Source organism: Acartia tonsa, chromosome 10, assembly GCF_053477335.1.
Source record: "Acartia tonsa isolate MP-2025a chromosome 10, ASM5347733v1, whole genome shotgun sequence".
Taxonomy (NCBI): Eukaryota; Metazoa; Arthropoda; class Copepoda; order Calanoida; family Acartiidae; genus Acartia; species Acartia tonsa.
In genome coordinates, this window is record NC_137269.1 from 34,769,775 (window position 1) to 34,784,400 (window position 14,626).

The following is a 14,626-nucleotide window of genomic DNA, read 5'->3' on the forward strand; positions in this document are numbered from 1 at the left end:
ATTTAAGTAAAGTATAGCGGAAATGTTACAAGCTTGTTTTGGAACCGCAGCTCAGCTAAAAAAATAACGCCCTCATAAAACGTTTCAGAGGAACAGACGGACGGACATTTAGAGTGTGTAGAGTAGCTTCGCTACTAAAAACAACATTTAATTCATTGGTAAATCACGTACAATACAATTTGATTAGAAAGATAAAATTTTTGTCATTCTAAAATTTGTACATTATTTAGTAGCGCAGCTACTAAATAAGTTAGGTATTTTCTATTTCCGACCGTCCATCTATCTTTTGATGGTTTTAGGGACTTAAGAACTAAGAAAAGAAAACTTGTATCAATATTGGTGACTACGCTCCTAGAGGTCTCTAGGTAACTTGGCGAAATGGGGAAAGTGGGGAAATCGGCCCCACTACTTTCAATATTAGTTTTAAAAAGAGAGTGAAAAATTTTTTTGTGGGGATAATTTTTTTATAGGGGCGATTTATCTCACTAACGTCAAAGGATACATTTTGCATTTTAAAATTAGTTTATTAAGTGTTCTAAAAATTCTTTGAAAGAAAATATCTAAATATCAATTGAAGCAGTAACTAGAATGGTTAATCCGTACGTTGCGCCAAAGTAGTAAAGCAATCTCTATATAAAAATAACAGAATATTTATTTATTTATGTACGTCTGTTTGTTTGTACTTAAGGATCTCGCTAACCGTCGGATCTACATGGTTTTTTTCGTGAACCTTCTTATAGGTTCTGGGAAATTTTTAAACTAATTTTGGTTAGGGTAAATTCACTCTCCTTCGAGTAATCGCAAATACAAAAAAGAGGAGATACCTCTAGGGGCGTTGTCGCTAGTTAGAAGAGACAGCAAATTATTACTACAGCGAAAGCATTATTAAATCTATTAAATAGTGTTAACATTTAGTCACAAATACTTTCTTTCTCGTACAGAAGGACTTGCTTGCGGATAATTTAAAGTTTTTTAGTTGCTCTGCTACCAAAAGTATTAAAATACACCCAATTGAAGTTTAAGTTTAATCTAAATTAAAATTAAATATTGATTAAGTACTTGGGTAACTTTAAAATTTCTAAGAGATTCTTTGCATTGTCTGTCTGTCCGTAAGTTTGTAATGCCTCTTTAAGATAAATTTCCCTTCCCCTTTCCTCTTTCCTTTAAACTATCATAAACCTATCTTCCCTCATCTCTTCCCTTTTAACTATGACAAATCTTCCCTTCCCCATTCCTCTTCTCTGTATTACAATGAAAAATCTTCTATTTCCCTTTTCCCTTCCCTTTCCCATTAACTATGATATATTTTCCCTTCCTTTTAAGTTATGATAAATCTTCCGTTCTTCTTCCCTTTTACCTATGAAAATTCTTCTATTTCCCTTTCCCCTTCCCTTTCCTATTAACTATAATAGATTTTCCCTTCCCCTTTCCTCTTCCATTTTAACTGTGTATGATGAAGCTTTACTTTTGTTCTTTTTTTATTTCCTTTTCCCCTTTTCATTAAAGATGATTAAGAACAATATTTTTATTTCAGATAAGTTCGGGGGTGTCAAGCCCGGAGCCTTGCCATTCCAGACAATTCTCACAACACTCAGGAAATTATTAACCAAAGTTATGGAGTCAGCTGATTGTTTTCGCGCGGCAAGGTGACCGACCAAACCCAGTGAGGGAGGAGACATTGGGCTGTTTATTACACTAGTCCCCAAAGTTTTATAATTCCGTTGTCTTATTCTTGATTTTTGATGATTTGGTTCATTAAGTTGAGTTTCAAAACGTTCCAATCACTAATTGTAATCTACAAAAAGGGTAGTTTTTTTTTGTAAATTGGGGACGTACATAAATTTAACGGCCCTGGTTCAAACCGAATTACAAAAGTTTATAAGATTCTTAAAAACCAAAAATATCAACAACTAAGAAAAAGCACGGCTACAACTATTACAAAAAATTAAGTCTATCTCTAATGTTGACTGACAAAATTTTACCTTCTTTGGATTTAGATTATTGGTTAAAAAATGCATACTCTCCTAGTTCAGAACACCGTAATAGTGTCTGACTGATTATGACGTAACAAAAAAAAATAGCCAATGAGAGGCCGTTATTGACCAATGGAAAATTTATAGTGGCCTCTCATTGGCTGATTTTTTTTGTTACGTCATAATCAGTCAGACACTATTACGGTGTTCCTAGTTCAGCTAGCCAAAATTTGAAAAGAGTGCCTAAAGTTTTTAAGCCAACAAATTAGAGAACTATTGAAAAAAAACTTTGAGTACTGAGACATCCATAGAATAAGGAGGAATAGAAATGAAAACCCTATATATTTTTGGGAAATTTGAAGGAATCTTTGACTTGCGCGTAAAGACAATAAGGCTAAAGTAAAAATCACAATGACTAGTTGAACAAAACTAGAATTATTTATTTTCTAATATATACTGTCAAATGTTTGTTTTATTTTCATGCTTTTAAATTTTTTGATGTGTTTATATTTAGAAAATATTGAATCGAGTTTCAATGAGTGGAAGGTAATCAATGACCCTAAAAAATTGTGTTTAACTAAGAGAGTTCCACGTCTGATACACACCATTTGAGGGTGAAAGCAGCAGATAATGCTTGGTCGTTTTAGACAAAGATGAAATGTTACATGTAAATGTACATAATATTGTTTTGATTTTGATAAATATGATTGACCTCATTTATAATTTTAAAGGGTCAGCTTAATGAGTCAAACCCTCCCCCCCCCCCCCTACCTCAAGTTCATGTATGGATGTAGTTGCTAGTATGTATAATCAGCTGTTTGAAATCAAACATAGGAGCGCAACCTATAATAAAAATACTAAGACCAATATTTTTGGTACATTTTTAAAAAATAATTTTCATACTTAATTAAATTTTTTAAAGTCTTTGCACATAAAATTCCATTTTAATCCATTGTGACTAGGGAAGAGAAAGATGGATTCTTGGCTACATGGCTGTTAGTAAATTATTGCAAAAGGAATTTATTTTGAATATTTTTTCTGAATAATTACTGAAATCATGTTATTTACTAACAGCCTTATAGCCGTTTTCATCTTTCAAAAGTTCCAATTTTACTTCAGGCTAGCCAGGCAGAATCTTCTACCTGGATTCTATTCTATACTTTATCTTCTTTGGAGACATCCAAGCTTATTTATTTGAAGGGGGTTTTAAAAGTTTGTTAAGAATAATAAGTTTTTTAGATGGGAGTGTAATGAAAGTTTCAATGTTCGAGGGGGGGGGGGGTGTACAACCCTTTACCCCCACCCTTGGACACGTCTCTAATTGAGTATCTATGTTTTATATTTTTATAGTCCAATGTCCCCTTCATCTCTGGTGGCATGATGAATGACTAGGGGGCTTGGTGACGCTTCGGGTACAAGTCATCTTCACGCCATCTTTGAACTTACTCGCTCAATTGCCTAGGGTAACACCCATCAGACAACCGACCCTTTGTTTGCACGGCCTTTGTCGGAAAAGTCCTAACTGTGTAATGTATATAATGAGTTACGCCTGTTTGGGGCCAATGCATTCTCCTTACTCTAATTATGTCGCGCATCTGAACCATTTTAAACGTATTCAGTTATGACGCGGTGTCGGACCTATCACCTCCCTGACGATGAGCGTGGTGCGCTCCTTTCTCGGATAAAACCATGTTCATATAGAAGTTTCGCATTAAAAGAGGATCTGACTTTAAAATCTCAAGAAGTGAATTATTAAATATTTCTGAATTGGGTTTAGATAAAATAAAATTTTAATATTACACTTCAACAACATTAGTGGTTGTTAAATTTAAATTTGATGTTAAGTTTTTTAGTCAAAAAAATTTGAAATTATTTTTAGTAGCGAAGCTACTCTATAATTCACTTTGTCCGTCCGTCCGTCCGTCCGTCAGTCAGTCCGTCAGTCAGTCCGTCCGTAACGCTATGGGGGAAATGGGATTTACTCAGCTCCTATAAAAGATAGAATGCTGAAATTTTTTGACAACATTCCCATCATTAAGGAGCACAATTGACTATAAAACATCATTGGCGTTCGGACCGATTTTTAGCAGGTTTTAGGCTATTTTTATATTTTTCACATTTTTCTCCATATCTTCAGTGTTTATGGTCCGATTTTCAAATTTTTTCAGTTATAGATATCAAAATTAAATTTCCCGTCGTTTAAAGGAACAACCATGAAGGCCAGACTGCCTTTTTAGCAGGTTTTAGGCTATTTTTATATTTTTCACATTTTTCTCCATATCTTCAGTGTTTATGGTCCGATTTTCAAAATTTTTTCAGTTATAGATATCAAAATTAAATTTCCCGTCTTTTAAAGAAAACAATTATGACGGCCAGACTGCCTTTTTAGCAGGTTTTAGGCTGTTTTTTTTTTATATATTTAACATTTTTCTCCATATCTTCAGTGTTTATAGTCCGATTTTCAAAATTTTTCAGTTATAGATATCAAAATTAAATTTCCCGTCTTTTAAACAAAGTAACCATGACGGCCAGACTGCCTTTTAGGCAGGTTTTAGGCTATTTTTATATATTTAACACTTTTTTCCATATCTTCAGTGTATATGGTCCGATTTTCCCAATTTTTTAAGTTAAGGATTTAAAAATTAAATTTTTTGTCGTTTTAATAAGACAACCATGACGGCCAGACTGCCTTTTATCAGGTTTTTAGCTATTTTTATATGTTTTACATATTTCCCCATATCTTTGTTTATTTTGATGCAATTTTCAAACTTTTATGGGATATCAGTATCAAAATAATTTTTCCCATTGTTAATGTTATGAGCATCTTTAATATAATTTACTTTGACCATCGTCATCATGCAAAAAAAAACAAGGTTTCATGTTTATTTTATCCAATAAATCTATTCTTGATTTTAGTAAAAACCTTTTAAATCTACCTGTACGTATTCCCATCGACGATTTTTTGTGCTTCGCTACTTATGGATGTTGTCATCCTTGTTTCACTACAGCTTCGGATCATATTCATTTCCGCTGGATAAAAACCGGTTTTGACTAATTCTAAAAGCACATGTATCATAAGGTTTAATGAAAAACACAATCAAAGGATACTAATTTCTCTTAAAGCATTACTTAAGCAGAAGAACTGACATGTAAAGCTCTATTAAATCATGGGAGGGAGGGGACATTGGACTGTTTATTAGACTGACCCCCAATCTTATATAACTTTTTCATAATCTTTGGCTTAACAAATTTGAAGACTTTATTGAATTTTAAGTTGTTGGTTCATTAAGCCGAGTGACCAAACGTTTCAACAACTAACATCAATATACGGGAAGAAGTAATTTTGTGTAACATCATTGGGATGTACATCAATTTATCGGTCATTTTTTGTCACTTTAGATCTCGACAAGAGCTGAGAAAAATATAAATTTGTTATTATTATAGGGACAGAGTAAATATTAGTTTGTAGGTATTGAAAATAGCTAAAATTTAGCATCTAGTTCATAGATCAATCAGACATACAGACGGGCGAAGTAAGTTGTACAGTAACTATTCTACTAAAAGATAAAGTTTCCGGAGTAAGGGGGATGTATTTGTGTAAACAATTGTATTGAGAGGTTGTACTGATTATTTCCTTATCTAATTCAATTCAAAAGAAACCCTATCAACCTTTCTGAACTTGCCATGGGAATTTATCTCCCCCCCACCCCTTATTCCTCTTTAAACAGTGATTTTAACGTAGAATTTTAAGAATACTAATTCATAAGTAGCGCAGCATTACAAATTAAGTATTTTTATAAGTATAGACAAGTAAAATTTTGAAATTGTAAAGATCACATTTTTCAGAAATTTTTTCTCAATTATACAAGGAAGAAATAGTAAATTTTAACAAAAATTATTATTATTATTATATCCATTTAATGTTTGTTCTTTATTTCCAACATTGCTTAACTAATATCAGTGTAAGGACTTCCAGAAAAGGGTCGTGCAATCATAGAGCTTATTGTCTGTAGGATAATGTTTTTTTCTTTACAGGGATCTAAAGGAATAATACAATGGCCTATAAATTGATACACATCCCAAATGATAATACTCAACACTCAACTTAATGAACCAACCAATCAAATCAAAGGTCCCCAAAGTTGTGTTGAAGTAAGGGTTATGGGAGCTCTGCAGGGTTAGAACTCCCCACAGGGGCTAAAATCAAGCTTCTATCCATGATTCTTCAAAAATTTGGCAAAATTCCACCGCGTTACCACAAATGTGGTTTACTTAAGGTGATTCCTTTAGACAATATGACCTCGTGATAACACATTGCTTTAGAAGTTAACCATAGTCTGAAAATTGTCTGTAATAAAATGTAATACTACACCTATAGAACCCCCCAAGCCCAGGGTTAATTGATACAACACTTTGATATTGATCTATATGCCCTCTATGGGGATATAAAACAACTAAATTTTTATTAAATTGAAAAAAGCTCAAATAAAACAAAAAAAAACAGATAAATATGTGGAGCAATGTCGATGAAAATAGAATGTTTAAGTGTTATACAGCAAAAAGAACTTTAACGGCACATAAAAAGGTATATTAAGTAGAACATCGATTATAGTAATTATAAATGGTTAGATTAGAATTTCAAATTATTAAAATCCCCCTACAAATAATGTGTTAGAGACAATTTGATTAAGTTACAGACTGATGGACATACTGACAGCTCCTTATTTTGGAGCAACTGTTTCACAAATATTCCGCATTAAAAAAAAGATGAAAAAAAATATAAAGCAATTAAAACAACTTTAATGAACAAATTATATTTAAGAAATTTATTATAAAAAAAAGAAAAAAACAGCCTTGCTTTTGCAAACTAAATCTTTATATTTATTACAATTTGATTTAAAAATTTGCTATAAAAATTATGCAAATTGAAAGATCACCATTTTGTCAGCCAGATTTTTTTCTCCAAAAGATGAACTCACTATGGAATTTTCTAGAACATATTATTATTATTTTTATATCCGCAGCCACTCTATAGGTTATGACATTTCTGTACATCTTTCCTTTCGATTTTTTAGATAATTACTTGTTAAATATCGATTATTCAAACCAGCAATTTTTCATACATGTATACTTTTTTGTAATAAATAGTTGTATTATCCCTCATTTTGATTATTTAAATGATTTTTTTCCAATAGTGTTTTTACACCACACACTATTGTTGTATTAAAATAATATGTTTTGATTTTGTTGTTGTTTTTTGATCAAAATACCGATTCAATAATTTAGACCATTTGTATTTATATAAAAGAAGTATGATGTATGTGTCTTTTTGTGTTTGTGTCTATACACAAAAAGATCTCGCTCACCACTGGATTTGATTCTCCTTTGCAGTGATGATTCTTATGGGTCATGTGCAGACTTTATTTTCAAATACCAAAAATCTCCTATAGGAGCAAAGCTAATAATAAAGTAGAAGTTAATAGAAATAATGTTTTCTTCGATCAAGTTTATTGTGTTACTTTATTGTTTTTCATTTTAATGGACTTATAAGTTTTATTCTTTTATGCTGCTTTTGGTTTTGATAAATTTTTGGCGAAAAGAAGAGTTGTAAATTTAATAATCTTTCATTTTTCCCATCCTCTCTTCTTAATTAAGCTCCTGCAGATGGTAAAACGGACGGTAAAGACAAGTAATATATAGAGTAGCTGCGCTGTAAGTATTTTTGAACTTGTATCCTTTTAATCCCTGGTTTATCCAAACAAACAAACAAACATGATGTTCTTACATTTGACATCAAGGCTCTTTCACTCATTTCACAATTTTCATTCACCTTCAAGTGGCGTCCTTATAACACCCCTTCACCCGACTATTTCGATAATCATTATCATAACGTCTTTGGATAGACCTTTTTCGTCTGCGCCAGCAAATTGTTTTCTGCTACTTGGCTGTGACAATATTCCCGAATTATTGGTTGATTTTCAAAGACCCAATTGAGAGTCGTCACAAGTACCTCCTTTTTCTAAATTGTTATAAAAAATGGTGAGGAGGGTTATTGATGGTCCACAAAAAAACCACGGGATTCCACCACTCATTCTTACCACACACAAACAAGCATAACAGACATACAGACAGACACACATACAAGCATGACAGACATACAGACAGACACACATACAAGCATGACATACATACAGACAGACACACATACAAGCATGACATACATACAGACAGACACACATACAAGCATGACAGACATACAGACAGACACACATACAAGCATGACAGACATACAGACAGACACACATACAAGCATGACAGACATACAGACAGACACACATACAAGCATGACAGACATACAAGCATGACATACATACAGACAGACACACATACAAGCATGACAGACATACAGACAGACACACATACAAGCATGACAGACATACAGACAGACACACATACAAGCATGACAGACATACAGACAGACACACTTACAAGCATGACAGACATACAGACAGACACACAGACAAGCATTACAGACATACAGACAGACACATATACAAGCATGACAGACATACAGACAGACATACAGACAGACATACATACAAGCATGACAGACATACAGACAGACACATATACAAGCATGACAGACATACAGACAGACACACATACAAGCATGACAGACATACAAGCATGACATACATACAGACAGACACACATACAAGCATGACATACATACAGACAGACACACATACAAGCATGACAGACATACAGACAGACACACATACAAGCATGACAGACATACAAGCATGACATACATACAGACAGACACACATACAAGCATGACATACATACAGACAGACACACATACAAGCATGACAGACATACAGACAGACACACATACAAGCATGACAGACATACAAGCATGACATACATACAGACAGACACACATACAAGCATGACATACATACAGACAGACACACATACAAGCATGACATACATACAGACAGACACACATACAAGCATGACATACATACAGACAGACACACATACAAGCATGACAGACATACAGACAGACACACAGACAAGCATGACAGACATACAGACAGACACACATACAAGCATGACAGACATACAGACAGACACACATACAAGCATGACATACATACAGACAGACACACATACAAACATGACAGACATACAGACAGACAAACATACAAGCATGACATACAAACAAACACACAAACTAATTTATTTACTTATCCCATTGATTTACTTTGTAGAAAAAAAACATGCTCAAGGACGATTTGTCTATAACCAACGCAGCTATAGTAAGAAAAAAATATTTGAATACCATCTATCAGAATAGTATTTTTTCAGTTATTGATTATTTTATAAGTTGACACATATAGCGTCAATCAATTTATGTTTCACAATTTTTAAAATCTATTAACGAATAAGAATAATAAATTCATTTTATTCAAGTTTCATTTTTCATCCTGACGGACATACTAAATCAAATACAATAAACTTGAAGGGTAGCTTCGCTACTAAATAAACGCAGACGGATGTTGAACACACTCACAGGTCTCCTTAACAAAACCTTAGATTAAAAAAAATCTCCAAAGAAACGGACAACAGGGCCTTCAAATAGGGTACAGTGGTGGTCAGAATCAGTTTGAGATTAAATCTTAGCTGTTCTTTCTTGCCAGATATTGCAATTTGAAGTTTTGTGGTAAAAATGCCTGAAATTACAAGAATTCCAAGGACATAGACCTATAAGTGAACACCTTAATTCATCAAATAAAAATGGTGAGTTTAATATTTAAGGAGTTTATATGTCTCTGCATATGTAAACTCCACAGTCCCTCCCCATTTAGAAAATTTTAATACTTTAAAGAAATTATTTAATGAAAAAGGTACATTGTCCAGTTTACAACTTTAAGCTAAAGGCTGTTACCCTGGAACCAGTAGAGAAAAGCTCAGTTCAAGTTTACACAAAGCTAAAGTTAATTTATAAAGTACTCTCAACACCCCACTCCCTTCAACCCCCCCTGCAACCCATAGATTTTATGGGGGAGGGGTTGGGCAAAGTAATAGTATTATGTTTTACTCAAAACTACTTGTAGTATTGTGAGAAAAAAATATATGTAAGATTCTTAGGCCCAAAGTTTCTGGAAATATTGTTGACTACCCCCCCCCCCCCTTCCCCCATCCTAATAAAATCTAATTGGAAGGGGATGAAGAGGCAAAAGAGCTCTTTAGATATCACTAAAGAAATTTTAAGCTTTAAAACTTAAACTTTAGTAGACATCAAAATCTCTTACAAATATTGCTGCAACCAACCCCCTCCCCCCTTCTTAGACCACAAATTATTAGGAGGGGGGCAGTGGATGTGGAAAATACTCTTGCGTTACTTTGAAATCACTGAATTATATTAAGCAAACTTTGGATTTAGGCTTTATTAGGGTATTAGTTACTTTTACAAATATTGTTGAATTTCCCCCTCCCCCCCTCTCCATCTGTTGGAAATAGTGGCTAGTGACATAGGTAAATAATATTGTATATTATTTAGAAACCTCTGAAGATATTTAGGGTTAATATTTTAACTTGTGTCGGCCCATATTTACTTTTATAAATATCTATTCCAACTACAACCCTCCCAATTTTTATGCTGCATAATCTCCTCCAACCTATTGGACTAATAAAAGAAATATTGTCAACCCATTGCTCCTTCCCCAAACATTGAATAGGTAATACAAATAAAGCAATTTGGAAATCTAAAAGCATAATTCCAAAGTTCGCTCCTTATTGCTATAGTGGTTCCTGAGTAAAACACAGGTGGTGAGGTTGTATGGAGGGAAGCTGGAGAGGGAGGGGGAGGGCAAGCAATATTTTAATATTTTTTATAGGGGTGAAGGAAATTGAGCAGCAATATAATTTTTCTGGGAAAGGTCAGCAATATTTGTATGAAGTAATTATGGACCTACTAAAGTTTAAATCCAAAAGCCCTCTTTACTTTGAGTAATCTCAAAGTAAATCACAAGGGTATTGCTATACTCCCTTCTATTACTCAATTGGAGTGAGTGGAGGGGGAGATGGTAAAGCAATAGGGAGGGAAAGGGGGCTTGGAGGGAGGTTTCAGCAAAATTTGTAAAAGTTACTTTTGACCTACCAAAGCATATCTCAACGGTTTGCTTTGCTGCTACAATTCTAGTCATTTTTTATTCACACCAAAGTAGTACCCTTTCAATTGCAACTCCCCCCCTCCCCCTTTTCTCTCTTTACAAAATGTTTTTGATTTATGAGAGGAGGGGAAGAGGTTAGCAATATATGTAAAAGTGCTTTGGGTCCCACATCAATACAAATCCAAAAGCTTATATATATCTCTAATAGTTTCTTAAAACACATTGGAATGATCTTCTGGTACCCCCCCCCCCCCCCCCCAATTATGTCAGGATGAGGGGGAGGGAGAGAGAAGGTGGTCAACATAATTTCTACAAAATTTTGGCAAGTTGTAAATTGGGCAAACCTCTTTAAGCTCATAGTACCTTATGTATTACTCTTATTGAAGTAAAAAACATAGTAAAAATTGTTCTAAATGGGGATCAAGTGTGTAGTTTACATATGAAGAGATATCTAAACTCCTCAAATGTTAAACTCACCCTTTTTCATTTGATGAATTAAGGTGTTCACTTATATTATATCCTTGGAATTCTTGTAATTTCAGGCATTTTTACCACAAAACTTCAAATTGCAATATCTGGCAAGAAGGAGCAGCTAAGATTTAATCTCAAACGGATTCTGACCACCACTGTACCCTATTTGAAGTCCCTGTTGTCCGTTTCTTTGGAGATTTTTTTTAATCTAAGGTTTTGCTAAGGAGACCTGTGCACTCTTAAATTCCAGGGTGGGAGAGGAAAATGGCAGAAAAAAATAATCTATACCTATACAAACCTCATTTATATTAAAAGTTACTAAAGGAAGATTTTAAAAATAGTAGTTGTGATTAAAAGCTTCTGTTTTAGTGGAGAAAATAAATATTTAAGTATTGCTTCGAAATTGATTTTCAGCCATACTGAAAAATCATGTATAGCATCGTATTACAGACAATTTTCGACAAATATCAAAATAAACATCATAAAATTAACACTATTTTTGATTTTTCATTTTAATTCCATGGAAAGCTAATGCGATATCATAAATGATTATTCCTACAATAATATTGAAAGTATTTACTTTTGGAAAAATCAGACTATACAGTAGATGCGCTACATAAGATCGCTTCTCAAAAATATTTTCATAAGATTTTAAAAAGATCTAAAATTACCATTAATATTACGAATCACATTATATTTTAAATGCTATAACAGTAATAATTACAGGGTGGGGCAAATAAGACCGGACAAAATTTAAACGGCCATAGCGCCAAAACTACTTGACCGATCAAGACGTTTGACCCCACTATAAAAAGCTTAGGTAATTACCTTTTAGCACAAAAAAATCTTTGGACGAATATGTGCTCGTACTCCGAGCTGGCCGCGCTTATATCCAACAAGGCAGATTCGAAATGCGCCGGTGGAATAATCTGGATTCTCGACTAGGGCCCACTAAATCGGATCTCAGCCCATCTGTAGATGAGGTAGATTTATGCAACTTGCTGGGGATACTGTTAGATTCATAAGTAATACACTAGAAAAGACTAGAGCTCTCTATCTAAAGTGGCTTGGCTGTAGTACTTCGGCAAAGTGAAACGTGGCAGATTTAAAAATGTTAAAATGTGTGAAATCGTGAAAATTTCTCGGTTCTCGACGTTACATACCCATATGGAACTTAAAAACTCATTTTAGACTATGAAACCCTAGCTGAATCTTCATGCCATTTCCAAAAAGGTATAGAACGTCGTTCCAGCTCAACTGTGGTCCAAATAAGAGCCTCCGTGTCAAAGGGTAGCGTTAAAGTTGGGTGAATTTGGATCCTGCGGTTACTGACGTTCCTAAGGAAATAGGGCCTCCCAGCAGCCCGATCTTAATTCAATGGACTTTTAGGCCTAGGGCTACTTTGAAGCATGCTCCAATAGACGTGCCTATACAACAAAGACCTCCCTCATTGCCACCATCAAGGAGAAATTCGCCAGCTTGGACAGGGACATGGTGACCAGGGCCTGCGGGCGGTTCAGGGGGCGGGTGAAGGCGGTGATTGAGGCGGGCGGCGATTTTATTGAATAATCTAATAGTCATATACCTATTTTGTTTGCCAGTTTTTAAAATTCAATGAAATCTTAAAAATTGACGATTTTATGTTAATTTGTTTAGAAGTTAGAGTTTGTCCGGTCTTATTTGCCCCACCCTGTATGTACATATGTAGCGCTTCAAAACAACAGCAAATAAATTTTGACAGGTAATGTCGATGAATAATTAAATATCAAAATTTATTAACTAGTTCATGAAAGTTTAGATATTTATAGATTTTATGTTTATAAAATCCACTAATAAATAGAAAAAAAATATTCTCTTTTTTTTATTAAAAGTTTTAGGTTAAAGGTCAATAGTCTTCAATACGACTGATAAACGAGCGCAAGTAAATTATAGAGAAGCTTTGGTATAAAACAAGGACAATTATGACCCACCGCAGCGCAGCAATAACAGGATAAGAACATTTTTGTAATATATAGTAAGAACTAAGAAAAATATGAATTATATGACTATTTTTTTTGCCACATTTTTTGTTGGCTTTTAAAATTCAAATTAAAAAATTTAAGAATCTTTGAAATCCGAAGAAAACAACAAATACACGGCCTCTAGAGCGTTTATTCTCAACAATTTTAAATTTACCGTCGAACATACTGACGAAGATATTTGTAGAGTAGCTACGCTGAACAAAATGGTTGTGTGTGTTATTAAAAGTCGTGCCTAGGCCTCATGATTTATCTTAAGCAAATGTCAATCCCGTAAATACCTACAATAACTCAAACTTTTAAACTAAAGTAGCACAGCTTCTCGAGTCTTTCCGATATCCAGCGACTTCTCCCCTAGCATCTGTATTCGACAGGGGTGGTAGAAGTCAGAAACGTAGTTTAAAATCATCCCAAAGACTTTTAAGTTTAAAAAAAGGCTAAAACCAACCATTCAACTTTTACCTTTTTCATTTTTTATTTATTTCAGCTCCTTATTAAATCTTACTAATGTGTTGTTAGCTCTAGGATATTTATATTTTTGTTACATGCGCTTCTTGGGAAAATTAATGCTCTTGTTTGATATTTATCAAGATATTTTAAAAACCCAGAAAAAACATTATATATAAAGGCGAAGTTAAAAAAAACCAGACTAACAAGCATAAATTTTTATCATGCACGTTCTTACACTTTAGTTTTTTTTTTATAGAGATGCTTCGCCAGCTATTGTGTGTCTATTGTATAAGCAATCAGCATTAAAATATTATTAAATTAAGTTTATAATTGTAAAATGTAAAAATTTACAGGAATAAGGTAACCAACAAGCGAGATAAATCTAAAATAATATTTGGGGGGCAAATGGAGAGGTCGTCAATTTTACGATGTGGTGCTAACCCAACGACAGCTGAAAAACACATATAGGTTTCGTGATTTTTTCCCGAATTAATTTCGTTATTGGTAGAAGCTGAAAAATTTAGGGCCAAAA

At 33.7% G+C, this 14,626-nt stretch overlaps 1 protein-coding gene across 1 annotated transcript in view; it reads left to right on the top strand.

Annotated features, from left to right (window-relative positions):
- Positions 1 to 14,626, top strand: part of LOC145329970 (uncharacterized) — a 40,059-nt gene that overhangs the window by 2,636 nt on the left and 22,797 nt on the right. The window contains exon 3 of the mRNA XM_080174471.1: positions 1,535 to 1,592. Coding sequence (XP_080030597.1) covers positions 1,535 to 1,592 — 58 coding nt within the window. The remainder of the gene's footprint in view (positions 1 to 1,534; positions 1,593 to 14,626) is intronic.